We start from the raw sequence: 26956 nt of genomic DNA, 5'->3' as shown, positions 1-26956 counted from the left end.
GGAATCCATCACCTTCCTGATTAAATCCCCTATATCTGTCACTCCCTTTGGTTCTTTCCCCAAGCATTATTGATTCTGTTTCTTTTTTTTCATGTCTGTACGCTCCTCGTGTTTCTTGTTTTGTTCCGGTATTTATTAAATTCACTCTCTGTACTTGCTTCCCCATTCTTAGCGTACACTTTACACGTCAAGACATTTTCTCACATTTCTTTTAGACTAAGATTTAGTTTTCAACAGCGGAGATTTGTATAAACATTGCTGTCTGTCTCTCCGACATTTGCAACATTGTTTCAATATTCAAGTTCGAGCTCCAGCTGTCCCATAGTAATGAACGTGTCGGGAGTCGGGACGAGACAGACAGGCAGGCAGGCAGGCAGGCAGGCAGCGTCTCTCAACCAGTTGAAATCATGAATCAGTTGACCACATTTTTATGGATATATAGAAAGAAATGTCAATTGAAAAAAAGTCAAACGAAACTAAGTGCAGCTAGTTTGCAGTCTTTCCAGCTTCAGTTTGAAGTGATTGTGTTAGCTGTGTTGTTGGCTAGCTCCTCTGAACAACAGTGTCCTGATGAGAGAGCACATTTTCTATGCCAGGTGAAGTCGCCCCTCATTAGCTCATTGTTATGGATGTCTCCAAATAAATGTCACCTGAAATCAGCTTAAACGATCGCAAATGCAAATGCAACTACTGTTGTTATTCTGGCTGCGCTGTTTGACGTGACTGTAAGTTAGCCGTAGTTGGCTAGCTAGCAAGAAAGAGATAAGAACGCTCCCAGCCAGTATGGCAATGAAACATTTAGAACGAACGTCTGGGTCGCATCCATAGATACAGAACAAAAAAAAATGCATTGGGACTTTTGACGTGTATACTAATACAGATCCATATGTTACATATGGTTACATTTATGCTACATACCCTTTAAAGTGGCTCACACCATTGTGTGGGTGAGCCATTCCCTTTAAGAACTAAAGGACTTCCTCTGAAACAGTTTGAGGACTTCTTCCTTTGACAGCTTCCCCAAAGATAGTCATGGCTTTACCAGTGAGATAGGGAAGTGAGAAGTGAGATTCCCAAGGTCAACCCAGTTCATTCATAAAGCCTAGACATTGATAGACATGTACTGTAAATAATTAATTGGGGAGACGTTAATTCCTTGTTAAGTTCTTCTCATGTGTGTTTGTGTGTGTGTGTATGTATGCGTGTGTGAGTGTGTGAGTGTGTGAGTATGTGTGTGTGTGTGTGTGTGTGTGTGTGTGTGTGTGTGTGTGTGTGTGTGTGTGTGTGTGTGTGTGTGTGTGTGTGTGTGTGTGTGTGCTGAATACAAGAGTTACTGGCAGAGGCCATTTAGATTAGAAGCACTGACACGTCACTGAAATACAATCGCTGGGATTTTCATTCTGTGTAATAGCCTGTGTCCTTTATTGAACGCCTGGGGAAGATATTCAACACAGCTACACAGCTACTGAAGCTGAGACCAGCACAGACTGGTGCCTGCTGGGGATAGCTCCCTTTCATTCGTTGTTGATATCAACTGCTTCAATTAAATGTTTTATCCAGGTCTTATAAGAGGAGTGATATATTATTAGGTCTTTATAACTGATGACACAGATTTTTATGTCCGTTTATTAGTCTTTCTTTTTAACATGTTCAATGACAATCCAGAGAAGAAGTACTCGATTTTTTATATGCCAGTATTTTTTTTCTCACTAAGAGGGCTGCAGAGAAACGTGCTCTGTCTTTTGGCCAAGTGTGGTCTCAGTCATCTCCTTCTCTCATTCTTTCCCTGGAGGGGGGGAAGGCCAAGTTAGAAAAACACCCAGCGTGTTTACTGAGCGTGCCCAGACCAACAGCTGCCATGTCCTCCGTGTGCAATATGCCACGCTTGGCAAAGCTGGCACTGGCAGCCATCTTAGAATATCTCTCTCTGTATCAATCTCTATCTGTGTTTGTCTGGGTATGTCTATGTCCTTTGCTCTCCTGCTGCCCTTTATATATCCCTGTCTTTCCTGTCTATTCCAACACTTTCTTTCTCACTATCTTTCCTTTTCCCCCTCCATTTCTCTCTCACTCTTTTCTCTCTCGCTCTCTTTCTCTCTCTCCCCCCCTTCTAAATCCCTCTTCCCCTGTCTCTGTCTCTCTCGCACTCTCTCTCTCTCACACACACACACACACACACACACACACACACACACACACACACACACACACACACACACACACACACACACACACACACACACACACACACACACACACACACACACACACCGTCCATGGTCATGCCTCAGTACAGCCTAATTGTTTTCTGGCCCTCTGGGCTCTGGCCACCCGTGTTACATTGGGGGGTGGGAGAATGAAGATGGGTGTCCTATCACCAGGCATGGTAATCATCAGTAGCTTGCTCTCACCTTCCTGTAATATGTCACTAGTGTCAGAACATGTGACTATGCAGTGCTACACTCGAATCCCCAGTGTTTCCCTACCCTGGCCCTGGACAAACACACCTCGTTCAACTCATTGAGGGCTCGATGATTGGTTGACAAGTTGAATCAGGGGTGCTTGTTGTCCATGGTTACAATACAAAATGTGTACTGTTGGGTGTACAGGAGGACCAGGGTTGGGAAACGCTGCTCTAACTTACCAACCAGCTTCTGTTTTGTTCTGCTTTTTTATTTTATTTTTAAGTACATTATGTTGGATGTTGTAATTAGAATCTCCTGGTGTTTCACGGCGTGAGTCATGCGTCCTGACAGAAACATCAGCCACCCCTCATGTCATCTGCCTTCCTTCTCTTTCATCAAGGGCAAACTCCACGTTTCTTTCCCTCTATTTCTTTACCCCCCCATTTCTCGCTGTTTCTCTATCACTCTATCCCTTGTAGGTATGATTTATAAGCAGACATTGTAATAATAATGATAATCTCTCTTTCTCCCTCTCTCGCTCTCTCTTTCTCTCTTTCTCTCAGCATTTCCATGATGGACGTAAAGCACAGCAACACATTGAATTCTCGTGGAAACAGCTGGAGGCGGTGAGTACTGTGTGCAGTGTAGTATTGCTGACTAGAGTATTATAGTACCCTGTAGTCAGAGTACTACTACAGTTATGACGACCCGAGTGTGCATGCAGTTGCTACATTGCAGTATAGTAGGTGGAGAAACCGATGCCCATTACCTGGCAGTGAGAACGGCAGCTAGTCAAGTTTAGTGGGTATTGAATGTATTGAACTGTTGAATAAAAGTCACGAGGCAGGAATTTACACAGGATTATACTCATAAAATACAGCCGTAATACAGCCTTCCTCCCGAAGCCATTCCATCCCGATGAGAAACTAAACCGAGACGATGGCCCCTTTTCTTGTGAATGAGAGAGACTGTCGAGACTAGAACAGCAGAGCTCCAGGTTTATCAACTTATCAACTCAATTTATTAACTGCGTCTCAGATTGAGATTGAGATTAGATCAAATTAAGAAGTGAAGTGGAGGTGGTGAAATTGTGGTGCCCTATGCTTCCTGGACAAGTAGATTTGTATCTGTAACGATCGTCTGTTGAAGAAGGTGTGGACCAAAGCGCAGCGTGGTAAGTGTCCATGTTTTTTATTTCAACTGAACACTAAATACAAAATAACAAAGAGAATGAACGAAAACCGTGCAAAAAAAAGGTGCAGAAACACAAAACAGAAAATAACTACCCACAAAGCATCGGTGGGGAAAAGCTACCTAAGTATGATTATCAATCAGAGACAACGATAGACAGCTGCCTCTGATTGAGAACCACACCCGGCCAAACACAAAGAAATACAGAACATAGAAAATGAACATAGAATGCCCACCTAAATCACACCCTGACCAAACCAAAATAGAGACATAAAAAGCTCTCTACGGTCAGGGCGTGACAGTATCAAAGGTTTAATTCATCATAACATTTGACCATTAGCCTTGATAAATGCACTGCCAGAGACTGGTCAGAATGCATGGAAGCAGATTAAGATATTCCCTCATTAACCGGTTAACAGGTTAACAATTCAGACTGATGTTCTCATAAACACTGAAGCTTGTTGTCGAGAACCTCTGATCTCAGAACAGCTTTGTCGAGTAGAGTTTCAAGGACACTGCAGCGAATGATTGTGCATTCCTCAAGCATTTTTCCTGGACAAGCCTAGAATAAAGGGTTCTTTCCAAGCTGATCACAAGTAGTGAAGCAGGAGAGGCCAACAAATGAAGGAGTGGATGAAAGGAGTGGAAGGTGTGTCAATGTGTTTCTTTTCTCTGTAAAGGAGAGCCTATCCCTGTGATTTTTTTGGAGTCTGCAGGGCATTCCCTATCACTGTGCGGTTGTCCTTTGAGGGAGTGAGAGAAAACAGGAAAACAGAGAGAGAGAGGAAAACAGATGGAGAGAGAAGGAGTGAGGGAGAGAGAGAGGGAGGGAGGGAGAAAACATAGAGAGAGGAAAACATATACTGTATATAGAGAGAGAGAACATGGCAGCTCTCCTCCCTCTCTCTGTCCTCAATGTTCCCATTGTGCTTGGAGCAGCTAGGCAGGGATCAGAGGTCACCCTCACAGAACAAGCACTAATTGTTCAGAGCAAATGGATGGAGGGAGGGATGGAAGAAGGGATGGTTTTGCGCACAAACAGCCTCCGTGAACATTTATTTAATCTTCAGACCGACTTGACTTTGAGAGAGAGACCATCTGGCTGTGTCAGAAGCTGCATGTCCAATGTAGGATAACTGACGTCTATGGCATATAATTTGAAACTATATGACGTCCACTCTGTGTGACGTCAATCCCTCTCCGTTCTCCCAAGTTTCCAAAGGGCAAATGTATATTAGCCTATATTATTAGTGAGCATGTCTAGGCCATACTGTATCTGAGTGAAGTCTGTAGCATAATATACTACAGTAGATATATTGCACCGACTGAGGTAATGTTGTATTAGTGAGCATATCTAGGCTAAAATATGTATAAGTGACATCTAAATGAACGGTGTGACTTCTCCCCTCAGAGTAAACGGCGGTTCGAGAGGGACTGTAAAGAGGCGGACAGGGCGCAGCAGTACTTTGAGAGAATGGACGCCGACATCAATGTGACGAAGGCAGACGTGGAGAAGGTATGTGCTGTCACTGCTCTCCCGCTTACCACAAACCGATCACAAACTCTCCTGCTTAACACCAACCAACCAAATGCAGATGCTCACCACTCTCCTGCTCACCACCCGACCAATCCCTCTCTTTGTACTGTAGCACACTCTCTCTCTCTCTCTCTCTCTCTCTCTCTCTCTCTCTCTCTCTCTCTCTCTCTCTCTCTCTCTCTCTCTCTCTCTCTCTCTCTCTCTCTCTCTCTCTCTCTCTCTCTCTCTCTCTCTCTCTCTCTCTCTCTCTCTCTCTCTCTCTCACCCCACGAGGGTGATGCATCAGTAACAGTTTGTTTCGCTGCAGGGCTTTCTGTACAGGCTGGCATTGTTTCTCTCAGTCAGCAGCAGCACAGTAACAGTGATCTCCCACTTCTCACCACGGCTGATAGCAGGACTGACTGAGTCCTCATTATCACTGCTGGCCAGGCCAGAAGCAGAGTAGCCAGTCACTGTGGCCTGCCTGTCTACCGTGTCGCTTGGCAGCACAACCAGCTTTGTGTCCGTGTGTGGTTTGGGGGAGGGGGGGTTGTGTGTGTGTTTGTGTGTGTGTGTGTACATTGTTGTCTCTATCCAACCCTCCCTCCATGCGTGCTGGGAAAAGTAGTATTTGAGTCGTGTGAATGTGTTGTCTGTTTATCTGTATATTTGTGTTTCTGCTCTCCCTGGCAAATCTCACCAGTCACCACACTTTGTGGCCTTTTATAAAAAAGCCTTTGGGGCCTTGTGTCGACGCCACCTCCTGTGTCCCGAATCATCGGTCGGGAAGCGGGATAGCCTCTGACGTCCTTGCCTTTAACCCACACAGTGCCGCCCACGCCATGCTGCTAGGCATCATGGGTCCCCACCGCCACCATCCCGGCGTGTTGCTTCATCAGCAGTCCGCCCAGCAAATTAACATTCCAACAGTTTTCCCTCCAATCAGTGAATGGGAAATAGATCAAGTTGTGTATGTGATTTTAGAGTGTGGATCAGAACATTCTCCTGGTGAAACTTTTGTCAGGCTCAGAGCTGACATGGCTCAGATCCGATTAGGATGCTAATACAGGCCTGAACAAGAAGCCTCTATGTCCCCACTGAGACTGACTCACAGCCAAACAGCCACAATGGGTGGGCTCAGACCATTGGCTCGGACCAGAGGAGCACTGTACAGAACTGGACTGACAGGAACTGAACTGAGATACAACATCAGCCCGGATTCTCCCTCAACAACAAAAACAGACACATAACCAAGTCTGGGAAACAAGAGTGGCACTGTGTATGTTTTTGGAAATGATCTCTCGAGTTATTTCCTGCTTGGTTAGGAGAAACCAACAAGTCTTTAGTAATAACAAGGATGTTTTTACTGCATGTGAGGATTGATGTTAGTCAACGTAAAATTGGTGACACCCTATATAATGTTATGGTAAGGGAAGGCAACATAGCTCTTGGGAGTCTTGTATGTAGAGCGTATCATTGCCAGTGGATTTTCTGATACATTAACATTCCACTTGTGGTAAACAGGCCCGGTCATAGATAAGCATGAGTCTGTAAGTACTCACACTCTACCCCCACACACAGTACACACACTTTCCTGTGTTCTCCAGTTGTGTATTTTTCTATCTAATGGAACACTGCAGCAGTGTTAACAGCTCCTAAATTATTCAGACTTAGTATCTGTTGTGTGTTTTTTTTGTCTGACTCTGACCTTACTCTCCTCCTTTAACATACTCCGATTCACTTTCTCTCTGAAGACATGGAGAGAAATAAAACGCATAAATAAGTTATGCTTTCATTTCCTCTTTTATAATATACCCAGCTGACATTGGGACGTTCATTTAAATATTTCCTTTCCTTTTATTTTTTTTAACATCATTTCCGGCATCTGCTCTTTCACTCTGTTGCCTTATTCTTTCCAACAGTTACTCAACGTTTGTCTCGTTGCTGTTGTCGTGGCAGATCATGAACGGCCCGCTATCATTCTGATCATAGTATCAGATGGAAAATGTGTGTTTTTCTGTTTCGGTCTGGGAATCGGAGAGCTGAGGTGGATGGCGCCTTACTATTTGAATGTGACCTGTTTTTCCTCAACTCTCTCTATCACACCGGCACATAATATCATGGACACAAGATTGCGAACGCGCTGAGATCAATTAGTACAAAATCATGTACTAAAATCCATCACTTTCTATCTATCACACACGGAGCGATTCTTGGTATTCTATCTACTCTGAAACAAAGGTATACCTCTCACACACGTGGTTATGGGTTTAAAAAGGAGAGGACACCTGTACCATGTCAGATTGAAATGTATTCCGTTTTAAGTTTGCATCCCAATATTACACTTTATATACATCACTGAAGACTGAAATGTAACGAAACTGTTTGACATAGAAACACCGGATTTTCATCAGGTTTTTATTATGAAACATTAATAACGTTCCACCCACGAGGCCAAAGAGGGCGCTTTTGGTCATTGACGTAGGAAAGGGCTACCCAGGCCACGTAAGAGGCTGCTAGATGATCCTGGCAGACAGTTCAGCCATGTGAAACCAAACGCCTCCATGTGTTCTTGCTCTACTCTGTCTGAAGAGACCGATTCCCTCCCCAGTCATTTCGAAGACCTTGGAGTATTACATCATTGGAAGGCACGACATGTCACCACCCCAACCATGAATATGTTGATTTGAGTTATGGTGATGGTTGGATCACTAAGTGTTGGATTGTGTTTTTATGTGTTTATCTTGTGGTATGTTATCTCAAGCACTGCTGAGAGAATTCCGTAATGGGGAAACTGTTGTAAATCTTAACTTAAGATAATAGCAGCATTCCACATGGGATATATTTGGACTAGGGAAGTCCAAGGCTGTGTAGTCTCAGTTAGGACCATGTCACAGAGCAGTCGGTATAATCAGAGAGACTGGAGTTTGTTGAGCTGGGGGATCTTGTGGTTTAGTAAGCAGCTGGTGCAAACCTCACAGCTTCCTGTCTTCCACTGATGGGAAAAATACCACAATTATGGTTTGGCTGATTCGCCGCATAGATTTAGACAGGTCCCCGTATGGCTCTGTGTGGACCCCAGCCTTTCACTGAGTCTCCTATGGAGTGTTGTCTTCGTTGGAAAGCATTGAAGATGGTAGAAAAGAAGGTCTACTGCTCGGTGCCCCTCACGTCTCAGTTGTAAAGTACTCTAAAAAGGCACGATAGGCCTACCACTTGGTTTGGAGCCCCTTAAAACAACCACTTTCTCTATTGAGGAATGGCCCCACGTCCCCACTACAGATGTAGGATCTTAATTTGAGCCAGTTTGCTACTGAAGGAAAATAATCCTGTGAATTATTATGTGGATTATAAATGATGGACATTTCAGTGGGAATTACAAACATTAGAAGAGTTTTTAAAACTCCAATACATTGCTTTGCAGGAAAATTCTCAGCAACAAAAGAGTGATTCTGTATTTGTTTAGCTACTGTGGTTAACAATGCCAGTGTTAAAGTAGCCCTAACATGATGTTGTTACCCTGTTCTGGCACAGCTTCTCTGGACGAACTCATCCTCATTGGTCCAGGACATGTAGCTATGACTCAGTGGTGGGAAAAGTTGCCAATTGTTATACTTGAATAAAAGTAAAGATATCTTATTAATTAATAGAAAATGACTCAAGCAAAAGTGAAAGTCACCCAGTAAAATACTATTTGAGTAAACGTTTTAAAGTATTTGATTTGAAATATACTTAAGTATCAAAAGTAAATGTAATTGCTAAAATATACTTTATATACTATAAATTTCAAATTCCTTTTCTTTCAAGTATTAAGCAAACCAGACGGCAGCATTTTCTTGTTTTTTAAATTTACGGATAGCCAGGGGCACACTCCAACGCTCGCGCAACACAAGTGAAGCATTTGTGTTTAGTGAGTAGGGATGACCAGGGATGTTCTCTTGATAAGTGCATGAATTTGACCATTTTAATGTCTTGCTAAGCATTCAAAATGTAACGAGTACTTTTGAGTGTCAGGGAAAATGTATGGAGTAAAAAGTACATCATTGTCTTTAGGGATGTAGTGAAGTAAAAATTCAAGTTGTCAAAAAATATATAGTAAAGTACAGACACCCCAAAAAAACTACTTAAGTAGTACTTTAAAGTATTTTTACTTCAGTTTTTTACGCCTCTGCTACGACTGAACTGGGTCCTGTTCAGCAGGAAGTGGCTAACACTTTTGTGTGTGTGTTTTTGTTGTTTTTATGTATTTTTCTGCCATACCTTGAAGCGAAGTTCCCACAAGGTAGGTCCACACTGGGCAGAGCATGTGTTTTATCTGTGGGAACACACACGCACACACCGTCTCGAGTCTCGACCTTGTTTCTCAACATACACACAGGTCACCCCCAAAAACACAATCACCTGTTCAAGCCTTGCTAGTGACCACACCGACTCTCATTGAGCAGTGTTCTATATCTGTACTCTGTCCAGTACTGGACAATGTCCATATGTCCACTCAGGTATATCTGTAAAGCTCTGTATTGTAGTTTATAATATTTTTTTAACCTTTAATAACTTATCTTTGGTATCTTTGTACCTGTTTTCTTTTTTTTCTGTGTGAGAACAGAGAATTGATATCTCAGTCACTCGATGTGTGTAAACCTCTGCTTTGCTTTATCCTCATACCGTTCACATGAATCAACATCTTGCTTGGCTTATGGAACTATGCAAGCAAAAGCATCTTAAGTTATCTCTGTCCATTCTCTTCTTTTCCCAAAACACTCACACTACCATTACCACATTTTCGTCTGTAAGGTACATTGATGTGTGTAAGACATTTTCAGTCTCGGAATAGCTTTGAGCTTTCAGATTTGTTTTAGAGATTGAAGCGTCTTCCACAGAAGGGGCGGGAGTGGCGTGCGTGTGTATCACAGAGATACGTAGGTTAGCTGCTGTTTACTTCCTTGAGCGTCGACAGGATGTGAAAGGGGCTGAGAGGTTTTGTCATCAGTCGTGTTGCCATGGTGGTGTGTGTCTATCCTTCCGCACGCCTGCCTCTCTCATACACGCATTCACGGGCCTTCTGGATAGGTGTGGTAGCGAAGAGGTTGTGTCCTTCCCCATTAGCTGGCTGCGTGTGTAACTTTGGTTAATGTGTGGGTGGAGAAGTCTGGGCTAGACTGTGTCTCTGTCCTCCAAGATGTGTAAGAGGAGGAATGGGGAGATGAAACCTCTCCCACCTGTCTGTCTCTGTGTCGGGGGGGGGGGGGGGGGGGGTGAAACTGGACCCTGTCCTTCTAATGCTCCTGCTAGGACTGAGATATAGGACACTTTGGCCATGTCCCTTGACATGTTTGTTTTGTCGATGTTGATGGTTTATCAATATGACAGATGGCATGATAATCAACATGACAGATGATATGAAATAGAACTTGTTAGTCTGTGGTGAATTCCATTCCTCCCATTCAAGGGTTAAGCTGGGGGTATTTGTCGCTCCTACGGTTCTTTCCTGTTCACGTGTGTGTTTCTCACTCATCACCAATGGCTGCTGCTGCTACTGATACTCCCTCCACAGACCTGCACCTGTGATAGTGTGTGTGCGTTTATGCTTGTGCGTATGTTTGAGTAATCTCTCTGTATGTGTGTGTCATGAGGGCACCAAGTTCATTAAGTGTGTGTGATGTGTTTGTGTTTGTTGTCCTCCTCAGGCGCGGCAGCAGGCTCAAATGAGACACCAGATGGCTGCTGACAGTAAGAGTGAATACTCCAACTTCCTTACCAAGTTCAACCAGGAGCAGAACGAGCATTACTATACTCTCATCCCCACTATATTCCAGGTAATTCATTACTACACTCTCATCCCCACTATATTCCAGGTAATTCATTACTACACTCTCATCCCCAATATATTCCAGGTAATTCATTACTACACTCTCATCCCCAATATATTCCAGGTAATTCATTACTACACTCTCATCCCCACTATATTCCAGGTAATTCATTACTACACTCTCATCCCCAATATATTCCAGGTAATTCATTACTACACTCTCATCCCCAATATATTCCAGGTAATTCATTACTACACTCTCATCCCCACTATATTCCAGGTAATTCATTACTACACTCTCATCCCCACTATATTCCAGGTAATTCATTACTACACTCTCATCCCCAATATATTCCAGGTAATTCATTACTACACTCTCATCCCCACTATATTCCAGGTAATTCATTACTACGCTCTCATCCCCAATATGTTCCAGGTAATTCATTACTACACTCTCATCCCCAATATATTCCAGGTAATTCATTACTACACTCTCATCCCCAATATATTCCAGGTAATTCATTACTACGCTCTCATCCCCAATATATTCCAGGTAATTCATTACTACGCTCTCATCCCCAATATGTTCCAGGTAATTCATTACTACACTCTCATCCCCAATATATTCCAGGTAATTCATTACTACACTCTCATCCCCAATATGTTCCAGGTAATTCATTACTACACTCTCATCCCCAATATATTCCAGGTAATTCATTACTACACTGTCATCCCCAATATATTCCAGGTAATACATTACTACACTCTCATCCCCAATATATTCCAGGTAATTCATTACTACACTCTCATCCCCAATATGTTCCAGGTAATTCATTACTACACTCTCATCCCCAATATATTCCAGGTAATTCATTACTACACTGTCATCCCCAATATATTCCAGGTAATACATTACTACACTCTCATCCCCAATATATTCCAGGTAATTCATTACTACACTCTCATCCCCAATATTTTCCAGGTAATTCATTACTACACTCTCATCCCCAATATATTCCAGGTAATTCATTACTACACTCTCATCCCCAATATATTCCAGGTAATTCATTACTACACTCTCATCCCCAATATATTCCAGGTAATTCATTACTACACTCTCATCCCCAATATATTCCAGGTAATTCATTACTACACTCTCATCCCCAATATATTCCAGGTAATACATTACTTCACTCTCAACCCCAATATATTGCACGAACACACACACACACACACACACACACACACACACACACACACACACACACACACACACACACACACACACACACACACACACACACACACACACACACACACACACACACACACACACACAAGTCCAGAGAGTAGCTCCGAGTGGAAGAAGACAGTATTCCAATTCTCGTATGTCTCCCCGAGAGCCAATGAGAAACGTGGAGCACCTCTGAAACCACAGTCCTTTTCACTGGATAGAGAACAATAGAGAGACAGAGAGAACATTTTCAGACCTATGGAAAGATCCTGAAACCACTGCGCTCTGAACTTTTGGTGGGGCATTGACCTGACTTCTTCTGACCTATCATGTCTTTATATATCAGTCTGTTTAGCCCTACGCCCTCAGCAGCGTCGTGTGGGACAACTTCAGGGCTACCGTGGCAGGTGTGTGTAATAGTATTGTTATGCGTACTGAAGATGACGTGTTTGTGTGGGTGTGTAGAAACTCCAGGAGATGGAGGAGAGGCGGATCGAGAGGGTGGGTGTGTCCATGAAGACGTATGCGGAGGTGGACCGCGAGGTGCTGCCTATCGTAGGGAAATGTCTAGACGGAATGACTAAGGCTGCCGAGTCCATTGAGCCTAAGACGGTGAGTACACACACACACACACACACACACACACACACACACACACACACACACACACACACACACACACACACACACACACACACACACACACACACACACGATTGTGAGTTTAGTACTGTACCAAGTCACAACCATGTGGGTGCTATGTGTTGTTGATGGTATTTGCTCCTCACCACAGTCCAGGCTCTTTGTATGACTAAATTCAAAAATACTGGAGGTATGTGCCTCGCCCATCTGCCTCAAATGCTCGGTCGTAATATAACCTGGGATTACAACTGGTGTGACTCCTTTCCCTGGAGCCCTGTCACTCACTCACTCAGCCACCTGACTCACTAGGCACTGGGCTAATTTAGATCCCGTCTCCTGACACTCCAAAAGTTAATGTTTTCTGAGAGCGAGCTGGGAAAACAGCAGGGTAGCAGGAGCAATAATGAGAGAAAGTGGGGAAGCGAGAGTAAGGGAGAGAGAGAGACAGGCAGGCAGTGTGGGAGAGAAAGAGATGTGGGGAGATGTGAAGGAGAGAGAGGTACAGAGATAGAGAAGGAGAGTGGAAGAGAGAGAGAGAGCGATATGGTTCGCTTTGAGAGCGAAAATTCACAATTACACTCACAATTTAACAACTGTCTTTGCCAACCTCCTGTCTTCGCCAAGCGGCTCTCTCTCTCCTCTGCCTGATGGAGAATGTTGCTAAGTTAAGTATCACACTACATCATGGCAGGAGGGAGCAGCTTTTCTGGATCTGGCCAGTTTATTGTCTGCACACTCAAAGTTAACAAGCAGTTCCCTACAAAACTGGGAGAAGAGGAACTGATGCACTTAACCAGATAACAAACACCCATGTTGTTATTTTATCTCAAGTCATTGATGCACGAGTCATTGATATTGGCCAAAACAATTCGAAGCATTCAATCCAGTATGCTAAGATGGCGGACCATGTCTTAGTGCAAGCAATAGAAAATCATCCGCTTTTGATGTGTTTGTGTGTGGGTTAGAGAAGGAAGGGAGATGACTGAGCTAAGGCCTGTGCTTTTGCCTGTTCCAGGAAACAAAATAGGAATAACAGAGGCTGATGACCTCTAACCTTTGACCTTATCAGTATAGATAGGATAGAGATCCAAGACGTCGCAGCCTGCTGATTAATGAGCTGCTTCCTGACTGTCAGTCCCTGACGTCTGGTGTTTTCACCATAGCTCCCGTGTGACAGTTCCAGGTCGTTCCCCTCTTCCTCAGTTCAGGCTGTGGAGCCTCCCGACCTCCGGTCACCCTCTGCATCCATTTTGATTGAGCTGAAGTAATGAACTGACAACAACAACTGGAAATAGTACAATAACAAATCAAGTCTTCCTGGTCTAGAACATTTCTGTCCTATGCTATTTCTGGACACGGTTGAGGAAAACACAATCAGGTTTTAGGAATAGAAATAGAGTGAACAGAATAGTTTCTTTAGATCAGTGTTTCAATCCTGTCTCTATCTTTTCTCCATCCGGTCATATCCAAATGTTTGTTTAGCCATACGATCTGAATTTCCCCTACTATCTCTCTCCCCACCTAACCCCACCCCACCAGGACTCGAAGCAGGTGGTGGAGTCGTATAAGTCTGGGTTCGAGCCCCCGGGGGACGTAGAATTTGAGGACTATGGGGCAGGCCAGTCCATGAAGAGGACGGTCTCTGAAACCAGCCTGTCCAACTCACGAGGAGAGGCCAAGGAACGACCCAGCGGGGGCAAGAGCAAGGGCAAACTGTGGCCTTTCATTAAGAACAAGAACAAGGTAACATACACACACACACTCTCTCACACACACATAATCGAAGGTCAAGCCTAGATTCGGGGGGAGGTTTTGTGACCTCACTTCATTCTCCCTGTACAAGAATAAAGGACAAGAATGTGCATTGTTTTTGGCCATGCTGTCGTTAACAGGGCTTCGATAATTGTCAGAGACTTCAGGGGACATTGTTGTAGGTCTTGGTGTTACTGTGTTGTAAATAACAGTAAAATGTGACTTTAATGTTTCATTTGGGCTGTCATTATAGTTCTGGTGGGTTGTTATTTATTGTTCTGGTATTTTTGCTTTTGCAGTGATTTTGTGATTACAGTACGTTAGTAGTGTTGTCAGTGTTATTATTTGCCACCCTTTACCCCCCCCCCCCCCCCCCCCCCCCGCTGGTTACTCACCGGTCATCATCATCATCCTCACTGTCGTTGAGCCACCAACCAACTCTTAACTTTAACGTGTTAACATAACAACAACAACCACCAACTAATGCATCCTCCATAACCGAGTCCCACCACTCCTCCCACTCCTCCCTTCCACTCCCTCTCTCTGGGCCGGACAGATTAACTCACTCCCCTGCACACTGACTTGTCTGTCCTGTAGCCTAATAACAGTCTCCTTCATTGACCCTCCTCTTACACCGGGGGGGGGGGGGTCTGTCTGGAATGGCCTCTTCTCCCACAGCATGGCCCCTTGGTTCTGTATGGCTAGGCTGTCTAACACGGGGCCATTTGGGATGAGGGTCGAAGGTTGGAAGTGGCACCATTCGTACCTAATGGTGTCACTTCATGATAGAGCTAGGGTGTGTGTGTGAGCGTGTGTGGCGTGTGGGTGTGCATGTCACTCACTAGCGCCGACTCCCTGCAGTTTGAGCATGGTGTGTGTTGTTTGTTTGGTGTTCGTCCTGTTATAATGTAAGTGTGTGAGACTCTAAAGTGTAAGGGACAACTAATGACAGGGTGTTTGTCCTCACCTTTTTTGTGAGGCCACGCACATACTGTACCCTGAGAGCGTTAAGGCGTCCGGATGCTTCCCATCCAAAACAGTTTGAGCGTACATTATGATAACGTTTTGTGACGTTTTTGTTTGTTTTGGTCTTCGGCAAGGTATGTTTTTCTGCCGTTCGTGCACACAATATTTTTTCTTGAGGCAAGCCCAAGTTTGTTAGCCGAAGTCTACGCCCCTTCGCCGGTGATTGGTCAACAGTAGGGATTCTTCAATTAAGTCATTCAAGGAGAGACAACTCGTTTTCGTGCACATTTTTTCACTCGCGAAATACTGCACCAAACATCTTAGATGTAAAATTGCACGACCAGGAGCTCCTCTGCAAAAACGTCAAAATTAATGACAGATTTCTTTCAGTTATCTTAGATTAATTCGGACTATTTTGAGAAAGTGTATACTGGCTACGGCATCCCAAGAGGGACAAACAGTACTATTGTTTTTCAAGCCAAGGTCTTAAAAGGGAGTATACGAGCACATTCGTTCAAACCAAAGCATTCTGACGCCTTTAGGGGAACAGAATGTTCTGGAAGGACACAGACACACACATACAGGGAATCAGAGAGGTGCGGGTGGCTGTCATAATCGACCTCCACGTCTTTGGCGCCCGGGGAACAGTGGGTTAACTGCCTTGCTCAGGGGCAGAACAACATATTTTTACCTTGTCAGCTCGCGGATTCGATCCAGCAACTTTCCAGTTACTGGCCCAACGCTCTAACAAGTAGGCTACCTGCACAGTGAAAACATGTGAGACTTGTATCAGAGCAGAGCCAATACGGAAGACACGTGTTAGATCCTAGCCTTTGCTATATATAGAATATATATGTCCAACTAGAACTCCTCTCTGAATTAAAAGAGCAGCAAACCATTTACTTGATTGATTTACGTTTCATTAACTTTGGTTTTAAAAGATGGGTATCCAAAGAGCTTTCATGCATGTTCTCTCACTGAGTAGCAAAGCAATGTCAGTACAAATTGCAGATCTCTCTCCAGCTCCCAAAGGGCTGATAGCTCATTAATTGAGCGTCAAGTGGTTTGGGATTGCAGGAGTTAGGTTTCTGTGATTGAAATTCAGCCGCTGTCACATCTCGGAGGATATGGTGAATTTCTAGTCCAAGAGCTCGCATGTGATGACGTTTCCACACACAAAAAAAACCACTTGCTACAAAATGGAAGCTTGCATGTGCTTCCTGTAAAGCTGTCTGTTTTAAATGTGTGGCAGCTGCAGCACCTTGCAATAACACTCTATTAACACTTCTGACTCACTCTGTTTAGAAATGTTACGACCGTCGCTTGACAAGTTGTTTTTACTTCACGTTTGTTTGTCTGACAAGATTATACCACATAACAGCTGGTTACTTATGACACTGGGTTTGTTTGTGTTTGATATCTCTTTTGGTTGTCTTTGTTCCCGTTGGTTTTTTCTGTTTTTAACATTATTTGGGCCCTTATTTATCTCGTTTTGTGTTCCTCCCTCCTTCCTTTTTTGTCCTCTCGTTTTGATTCTGCCCCTTTTCCTCCTCCTCCTCTTCTTCTTGTCCTCCGTCATGGCTCCCTCTCATACTGGTAGCTTATGTCCCTGTTAACGTCCCCGCACCAGCCCCCCCCTGCCCCCCCAGCCTCCAGCCCCCCCTCACCCTCTGCTGTTCCCAACGACCCCCAGTCTCCCAAGCAGAACAAGGAGCCCCTCTCCAATCGCTTCAATGAGTTCATGGCCTCCAAACCCAAAATGACTTGCCTCCGGAGCCTGAGGCGAGGGGTAAGTGTGTGTGTCGTGCTGTGAGTGTTTGTGGTTGTGTGTCTGTGAGAGTGTGGTGAGTGTGTGCGTGTGCATGCGTGCATGTGTGTGTGCTCGCCTGTCTCTGAGCTCTGTGGCGTCGCTGTATGGGGGAGGTTATATTCCAGTATATTCTTCAGGTATCTCTTAATAATCTTTAACTGGCTATCGATTAGCTCTTCGTGATTTCCCAGTATGCCAGAGATAACATCTCAACCTTACAATGAAATGTGCTGGTCCAAATCTATTTAGGACAACTCTTGTCTATCCTCCAGCCTCCTCCATACGGCGTTCTGCCTGTGTCTGTGTCTGTGTTCCGCTTCACTAGCATGCGTCCATAGTTCTGCGCTAGCGGAATCACATATTCAGTCGTCTGTCTGTCTGCCTTTCCAGACAAAAACCCATGAACTCTCCAACCCGTTTCCTCAATCTCCACTTTGACCTCTGAATCTGCTTCACACACAATGACAGTGTCATCAGAGCTCCCTCCCAGTGACAGACATGAGTAGGTATCCTACTACGCCGTAGCTCTCCTTGGAGAGTTGCCATGATGGTGCAATGAAAGACAGCTCAAGTAATACATTGCTAGGCGTAGCAATAGGGAGAGTATAAGCAACTGGGTGAAGTTTTGTTCTTTAGTCAAGAATGACTTCCTCCCTTCCGCCTATCTGGGTCGAACTACAAGTCAGTAACGGTATAACGTCTTAAGGTTATGCATAAAGTCAAAAGTCCCAGTGTATTGATGAGGATGTTGTGCTGGCGCTATAGGCTGATTAAGTCACTGAGTCTGTCGGGCCGGGCCTGGCTTGCAGCAGGGATTTTTTTTTAGACGGCCCTGGGGTTCAACACACCCTCTTTATCTGCAGGCACACACACACACACGCTGCAGCTATCTGGTGTCATGTCGAGTTTCTATTCCTAAATCAGCCAGAACCATGATCCCTGTCCAGATCACCCCCATGGGGCCGACAGAGCTTCCTCTTGACGACAAGAACGTGCTAAGCTGCTCACGTGTTCCTTCCGGCCTCAACTAATAAAGTGTTTTTTTTATGTTCGTAACTTTTGAAGGGCAACAGTTAGAATGCACTAGAGCCATATAGTTCTCATAGCCCGACCCACAACGTATGATGTCTGTGAAAGCAAAGGAACAATAGTAGTAGTAGCAGTAAAAACAATGTTAAATTATCGAAGGTCAGGAGAAGGAGGATGTGGGGCAAATCTAGCAGGAAGTGAACATCTCCCGAACAGGAAGTGGGCTAATGGCCGTCTTCTAAACTGGCAGGCCAGGGTAGTTCTATATCTGAAGCATTGTTTTCTGTTAATGTTGCAGATTCATATTAGTTCATTCCTGTATGACCTTTCTGTAACATTTGAATGAAGGGAAAGAAAGGGAAAAGGTCAGGTTTTTGTTTTGGTCGGGCAGGGCCACGTATTGAGCACGACATTGCCTATGTTTTAAGATTTATAGGGCTAAATATGAATCTCTCAACATCCTCTTCACTCCTTTTCATTATCCATATTGATGAAGTATTTCTGTTGTTTTTGTACAGTGGAGAGAACAAGTATTTGATACACTGCTGATTTTGCAGGTTTTCCTACTTACAAAGCATGTAGAGGTCTGTAATTTTTATCATAGGTACACTTCAACTGTGAGAGACGGAATCTAAAACAAAAATCCAGAAAATCACATTGTATGATTTTTAAATAATTAATTTGCATTTTATTGCATGACATAAGTATTTGATCACCTACCAACCAGTAAGAATTCCGGCTCTCACAGACCTGTTAGTTTTTCTTTAAGAAGCCCTCCTGTTCTCCACTCATTACCTGTATTAACTGCACCTGTTTGAACTCGTTACCTGTATAAAAGACACCTGTCCACACACTCAATCAAACAGATTCCAACCTCTCCACAATGGCCAAGACCAGAGAGCTGTGTAAGGACATCAGGGATAAAATTGTAGACCTGCACAAGGCTGGGATGCGCTACAGGACAATAGGCAAGCAGCTTGGTGAGAAGGAAACAACTGTTGGCGCAATTATTAGAAAATGGAAGAAGTTCAAGATGACGGTCAATCACCCTCGGTCTGGGGCTCCATGCAAGATTTCACCTCGTGGGGCATCAATGATCATGAGGAAGGTGAGGGATCAGCCCAGAACTACACGGCAGGACCTGGTCAATGACCTGAAGAGAGCTGGGACCACAGTCTCAAAGAAAACCATTAGTAACACACTACGCCGTCATGGATTAAAATCCTGCAGCGCACGCAAGGTCCCCCTGCTTAAGCCAGTGCATGTCCAGGCCTGTCTGAAGTTTGCCAATGACCATCTGGATGATCCAGAGGAGGAATGGGAGAAGGTCATGTGGTCTGATGAGACAAAAATAGAGCTTTTTGGTCTAACTCCACTCGCCGTGTTTGGAGGAAGAAGAAGTATGAGTACAACCCCAAGAACACCATCCCAACCGTGAAGCATGGAGGTGGAAACATCATTCTTTGGGGATGCTTTTCTGCAAAGGGGACAGGACGACTGAACCGTATTGAGGGGAGGATGGATGGGGCCATGTATCGCGAGATCTTGGCCAACAACCTCCTTCCCTCAGTAAGAGCATTGAAGATGGGTCGTGGCTGGGTCTTCCAGCATGACAACGACACGAAGCACACAGCCATGGCAACTAAGGATTGGCTCCGTAAGAAGCATCTCAAGGTCCTGGAGTGGCCTAGCCAGTCTCCAGACCTGAACCCAATAGAAAATCTTTGGAGGGAGCTGAAACTCCGTATTGCCCAGCGACAGCCCCGAAACCTGAAGGATCTGGAGAAGATCTGTAGGGAGGAGTGGGCCAAAATCCCTGCTGCAGTGTGTGCAAACCTAGTCAAGAACTACAGGAAACGTATGATCTCTGTAATTGCAAACAAAGGTTTCTGTACCAAATATTAAGTTCTGCTTTTCTGATGTATCAAATACTTATGTCATGCAATAAAATGCAAATTAATTACTTAAAAATCATACAATGTGATTTTCTGGATTTTTGTTTTAGATTCCGTCTCTCATAGTTGAAGTGTACCTATGATAAAAATTACAGACCTCTACATGCTTTGTAAGTAGGAAAACCTGCAAAATCGGCAGTGTATCAAATACTTGTTCTCCCCACTGTATATGTGTATATTAACGTTGTTAAGAACACTCGTGGACATCAGTTTTGTGTTAAACTTTCTTTTCTTTTAGGGACTCATTTTAAAAGCAGTAGAGAAGTCAGTTCAAACATGAGCCGTCTGCTCTGCCCAAGCTGGAACGGGCGGCCATATTGCCTGCCCTGCTTTTAAACAGCTGCTCAGTTGCACAGCACCTCAGTGTCATAGTAATCCTCAAGGCCTCTTAAAGAAGCCCTCTGTGGTCACGCGCATAGAGATCCTATTAAATTACTAGAGGTGCTATGTCAAACCCTTCAAAGTTCCAGAATGGTATGAAAATGGCAGCCATTCATGCGGTAAAGAGGTGAATCGAACTCGACCAAAACAATGGAAATGCCATGGGGGAAGATCCTGAATCTCCTCATTGCATCACAGGAAAATGAACCTACATTTAGGCTATTGTTTACATGTGTATTTCATACTATGTTGAGGTAAAAATTGGAGTAAATTGCTTGTATGGATGTCAACCCCAACACGTGTTCATGCCATCATCACCAATCAACTGCATTACAGTTAAAAACTACCACCACCGGTTTCTGTAGGGAAAGGATACCTAGTCAGTTGTACAACTGAATGCATTCAACCGAAATGTGTCTTCCGCATTTAACCCAACCCCTCTGAATCAGAGAGGTGCAGGGGGGCTGCCTTAGTCAACATCATCAGCGCCCGAGGAGCAGTTGTTATTGGGGGTTAACTGCCTTGCTCAAAGGGCAGATGGGCACATTTTCCCACCTTGCCGGCTCAGGGAATCGAACCAGCAACCTTTTGGTTACTGACCCAACATTTTTAACCGCCGGGCTACCTGCCGCTCAGGTATGCTAGCTATGCTACCAGCTTATACGAACGGGAGTTAGCATTTAAACAGTCACGTCTTCTAAACCTGAAAAGGGACAGCTTCTAAATGTCATGCAGCGAAAACAGCCCAAAATATCAAAATCTAACTGAAGTAAGCACATTGTGGGCCTGTTTACAACACATCAATCCTGACGGATTTGACGAATATCCACTTTGTTAGATCAGATTTGTTGAATGTGCGCCAATCTGGCGTCCTTCTTCTTCTCCCCATTGACCTCTTTATCGCATCCATTGTGGTCAGGGAGAAATCCAAACCAGTCTAATTGGAATGAATGGCACTAGCGGGATAGGTGATGCATTTCCTGCTTTTACTTATGCGGGAAAATAAAAGTAAGGCATTTGATATATTAGTAATTGTGCAATAGAATTATTGTCAACCTAAAATATTGTCATATAATTAGAAATACAATTGACACAGGTTTCTAAAAAATTGCCTGTATAAATAGCCTCTAAAATATATATGTAGATAGACCGTAAATGTCCCAATGTTTGTTTTCTTGGAAATCTGTGTTATAATATGATACAGTACTTGTTGCATTTACAACTTGTCTATGTCCTATCATCAAATGATTTCAGCCTGGGTATGGCTGTAGGTTGACTGCATTGTTAGTATGGAATGTTATATTGGCAGGTAACTTGAAACATTATTCAAATCATTCCACTTGAACTGCCTGGCTGGCTAGCTAACACACATACTGGGCAGATACTCTTCAAATGCATTGTTTTACACAATATCTCATCACAGCATTGGCTGACCCAACTCCCTTACCAAAATGGCTGACATTTTATACCGTCGTAAGAAGATTCATGTCCGTTGTAGTATTCTAATTCCGAATTCTATGGTCACACGAACCAAGTTATTAGTCGATATCGTAGTGCAGCACTACACTGTACAGGTGCTATTAGTGAGTGAAAATATGAACACTTTAATAAACCTCAGTATTGACTGAGCAAAATATTTGTTATGAAATGTGATATCTTTGAGAGGGCCAAGGGCTTTGAGATAGCCAATGTCAGTTTTCTTTCCTTATGACAGGTTATATAACATGTGATATGAGTGTGTATTTTAATATCATGCTAGTTGTGTCTGTAGGTCGGGTTCTGGGTTCAGTCTTTGGCCAACAGCTGCACGGCAGAGGGATGCTTTACCCAGCATCCCCCAGTGGGAAGGCCTGTCATTCCTCAGCCCTCTGGGGCCAGCCCTCTGATCCAACGCCAGATATACAGCGAGAGAGAGTGTGTGTGTGTGTGATATAGCAAGGATAAATGATAACAGCATCATCAGAGTGAGTCAGAGAGTGTTTCTGTGAGAAAACACAGAAAGAAAGAGAGATGGATGATGTAAGTCACTGAATGAGTGAGTGTGTGTGTGTGCGGGAGAGAGAGAGAGTGAACCCATTAGCCTCATTAGTAGCCCTGTGCTAATTGATGAAGCTGTGTTGTTCTCTCTCATAACCATGGCAGCAGCCTCCTACTCGCCCTCTCTCGCTCTGTTATCACAAAGACTGGAGGACTCAGGGCATACCCACGTACGCTTTCGAGGCCAGACAATATGTCGTAAGTGTGTATGTTGGCCATTGCGTGCGTGCGTGCCTTAATTAGGAAATATGTGTTTGTGTCTCAGCCATGTGCAGCACAGACAGTAGTCTCATATCATGATGATACACTGACAGTATATATGCTACCGTTCAAAAGTTTGGGGTCACTTAGAAATGCCCTTGTTTTTGAAAGAAAAACACATTTTTTGTCCATTAAAATGACATCAAATTGATCAGAAATGCAGTGTAGACATTGTTAATGTTGTAAATGACTATTGTAGCTGGAAACGGACGATTTTGTTTTTATGGAATATCTACACAGGCGTACAGAGGCCCATTATCAGCAACCCATCACTCCTGTGTGTTCCAATGGCACATTGTGTTAGCTAATCCAAGTTGATCATTTTAAAAGGTTAATTGATCATTACAAAACCCTTTTGCAATTATGTTAGCACAGCTGAAAACTGTTGTGCTGATTTAAAGAAGCAATAAAACTGGCCTTCTTTAGACTAGTTGAGTATTTGGAGCATCAGTATTTGCGGGTTCGATTACAGACTCAAAATGGCCAGAAACAAATAACTTTCTTCTGAAACGCATCAGTCTATTCTTGTTCTGAGAAATGAAGGCTATTCCATGCGAGAAATTTGACAAGATACTGAAGCTCTCGTACAACGCTGTGAACTACTCCCTTCACAGAACAGCGCAAACTGGCTCTAACCAGAATAGAAAGAGGAGTGGAAGGCCCCGGTGCACAACTGAGCAAGAGGACAAGTACATTAGAGTGTCTAGTTTGAGAAACAGACGCCTCACAAGTCTTCAACTGGCAGCTTCATTAAATAGTACCCGCAAAACACCAGTCTCAATGTCAACAGTGAAGAGGCGACTCTGGGATGCTGGCCTTCTTGTGAGGACTTGTGAGGCGTCTGTTTTTCAAACTTAGACACTCTAATGTACTTGTCCGTTTGCTCAGTTGTGCACCGGGCCCTCCCACTCCTCTTTCTATTCTGGTTAGAGCCAGTTTGCGCATGGAACAGTTTCTCGCATGGAATAGCCTTCATTTCTCAGAACAAGAATAGACTGACGAGTTTCAGAAGACATTTCTTTGTTTCTGGCCATTTTGAGTCTGTAATCGAATCCGCAAAAGCTGATTGCCCAGATACTCAACTAGTCGAAAGAAGGCCAGTTGTATTGCTTCTTTAATCAGCACGACAGTTTTCAGCTGTGCTAACATAATTGCAAAAGGGTTTTCTAATGATCAATTAGCCTTTTAAAATGATCAACTTGGATTAGCTAACACAATGTGCCATTGGAACACAGGAGTGATGGTTGCTGATAATGGGCCTCTGTACGCCTATGTAGATATTCCATAAAGAAATTGTCCGTTTCCAGCTACAATAGTCATTTACAACATTAACAATGACTACACTGCATTTCTGATCAATTTGATGCTCATTTAATGGACAAAAAATGTGCTTTTCTTTCAAAAACAAGGACAATACATAGAAATAATAATTTATTTCCAGTCAGACACAGTTGCCATTTTAGATATTTTTGTTTCCTTCTAAATGAGGCTAGTGTCTGTGACTGCCTCTCTGTATTTCACATGGCCCTTCTGCCCTGTCATAAGACCACACTATCCAAATGATCAGAACCAGGGATGACCTCATTTCCTGTCCCACATCTCAGCTTGCGGCACTTTCTGTTGCAACACCACCAACCCCAAGCCTTGGACTCCTGCTGCGGTGCACATTTTTTAGGGGTCAATTCTCAAAGTGTCACAAGCACTACCCTTAAACTAAGGAAGTGGGATTGGAGCATGGTGAATGATGGTCTCCCCACCATTTGCTGCTTCATCTTATTTTCTGGTGTTCACAACATTGGGTTGTGGTGCTCATAACACTTTTGGGGGGTATAGTCTACCCAGAATTCACCCCTCCAGCGCTTCCTTCTGTGTGCTGGCACCATAGCCTATCTGTATACCATGTACCTGTATATACCCATCTGTCTGAGATGTCTGACAAGTCACATTTTGGCCCTATACACTACACTCAGCTACAACAGATACTGGTGAACAACAGACCTCCCCTGTCTATTACACCAGCAGTTCTTAACGGAAATAGCACAGTGAGAACAATTTTCAACGTCGAGAGGTGTAGAGAGGGATAATTAGGCACGATGGGGAGGCTGATCGAAGGCCATTCTAGGTGAATGACTTGATTACAGGACCAAAGGGAGTATAGCGGGGCCTCATCATGGCCCCCGAGTGCAGCCTTTGAGCTGTTAACTGGACTACAGTTATTCACTGCAGCTGGAGCGGCCCAGTGTGTGTTAAAGTATCTCTTTCCTTTGTTTCCCCACAAACTACGTCCTCATAATAAGTCATTACAAGGATTAAAGCTGGAGCGACCCAGTGGGTGTTAAAAGTCTCTCTCCTCTCTATAACCATGGAGCTCACAATAAGCTCTAACGATCTTTAATAGAGCAATCACTATATGTGCAATTCAACCGAAGCAACCTCTTACATTATGATTTTTCCAGTTCTCTTTTTTTCTTCTTCTATCATTTGCCTTAATTGTCCTTTCAATCAAACAAGTATCATTAATCATGAATCTTTGATGAACCAAGTGGTTGTGGTTGTAGTTTGATCTCACTGAACTCATTGATAAAGAAGGTTGCTACTAGCTCCTGATTACTTGTGCTCATGGGCATGTATCCTGCCTGGTATAGCGTTGAATCTATGAGCAACTTCTCCCTAGCCCGAGTGCCAGTCTGTTTGTGCTTTCTTGACAACTCAGACTGGCCCAAACAAACTGGCACTCAGGCTCACCTCTCCCATGAGCGAATGTCACTGTTTGAAACATATTGTCTCTATGTGAACATGTGAACTGTCATCATGCTTTACTGTGACACAGGTAGCCACCGCCCCCTGCTGTTAAATGCTGTCATTGTGTGTGTGTGGGGTGGGGGGGGGTGGGGGGGGGGGGGGGGGGGTACAGGGAGAACAGAGAGGGGTGTGTTATCACCCATCCTCTGTCCTCCTGTTTTTCTGCAGTGGGTGTCTCGACTCACCTCTCTCTCTGTCTCTCCTTCTCTCACTTTGCTCGCTCTCATTCGCCGTCCTGTGCAGTCTAGACTTGTGAGTTGGCTTCCTTGTCATCACCTCAAGTCATTTTAAAACCCAACTCTTATTTTCTCATTCATCCCTGAAACCTGACGTTGAACTTCACCAGATGAGAAAAGAGTTAACTAGAGCCATACGTTATATAGGGAGATAGATAGTCCTGAGAATGACCGGGTAATGTCTTGGAATAGCGTCTCGCTGAGGTATTGCAGATTTTGTTTTCCATTGTAAACAGAACAAACTGTGGGAGAGTCCAAACAAACCAGCATCTGCAAAGAGCCTCAGACCTGTTGCGCCTCACGTATCTGATCTGTCGTTTTTCACAACTGCTCATACCTGATGGGTCTATGCATTCGCTGTTCAGTTGTGAAAGCTCTGGTTATCACCTCGGTCAAGACGAACACCTTCGAATCCAATGACCGCAGCAATCATATACAAGGCATCCAAGACTTCTACCTTCCCCTTTCCAGGTTTTAAAACACCCAATTTATTTTCCTCATATGGTGAAGTTTGACTAAGGAACTGCTTTTTCTTCTCAATATCCATGTCAACAACTGACGACATGCTGTACATGTGCATGCAGTACCAGGAGGAACCGCGATGGCCAATTGCTATGTGTTATTCTGCCGTTGTCTGACTTTTATCTGTTCTCTTTCTCTCCTGCTCCTCCTGCCGTTTCTCTCGCCTCTCTTCTACCCATGAAGCTTTCTCTCAAGCTGGTAAGCATGACCGTAACACTGCATGACCGTAGTGGCGTGAACCGTATTCTGAGCGTCGCGTGCACGTCCACCTAGTACCACAACGTGGTTGAGAATTCTGTGTGACCGCTGTTTCTGTTTGTTAGCGTTTGGTTCCTTTTCGTCCGGTGTCTTTTATTGATTTAGTCATTTTGTTGTGACATGAGGATGTATTTTGCAGATGCAGACCCT

The 26956-nt window shown here is 44.0% G+C and overlaps 1 protein-coding gene across 24 annotated transcripts in view; it reads left to right on the top strand.

Annotated features, from left to right (window-relative positions):
• Positions 1-26956, top strand: part of LOC139552065 (formin-binding protein 1-like) — a 105244-nt gene that overhangs the window by 66358 nt on the left and 11930 nt on the right. For 4 of the 24 annotated variants that reach the window (XM_071363439.1, XM_071363443.1, XM_071363440.1 and 1 more), the window contains exons 5-13: positions 2969-3031; positions 5008-5112; positions 9380-9394; positions 10800-10928; positions 12621-12767; positions 14337-14540; positions 17116-17304; positions 22833-22925; positions 26732-26746. In XM_071363439.1, the coding sequence (XP_071219540.1) occupies positions 2969-3031; positions 5008-5112; positions 9380-9394; positions 10800-10928; positions 12621-12767; positions 14337-14540; positions 17116-17304; positions 22833-22925; positions 26732-26746 (960 nt within the window). The remainder of the gene's footprint in view (positions 1-2968; positions 3032-5007; positions 5113-9379; positions 9395-10799; positions 10929-12620; positions 12768-14336; positions 14541-17115; positions 17305-22832; positions 22926-26731; positions 26747-26956) is intronic. The other 20 variants (XM_071363460.1, XM_071363459.1, XM_071363462.1 and 17 more) reach the window with 11 other exon arrangements.

Source organism: Salvelinus alpinus, chromosome 24 (assembly GCF_045679555.1).
Source record: "Salvelinus alpinus chromosome 24, SLU_Salpinus.1, whole genome shotgun sequence".
In the NCBI taxonomy this organism is placed as follows: Eukaryota; Metazoa; Chordata; class Actinopteri; order Salmoniformes; family Salmonidae; genus Salvelinus; species Salvelinus alpinus.
Note: the sequence above shows the minus strand (reverse complement) of the source record. Positions and strands in the feature narration are given on the sequence as shown.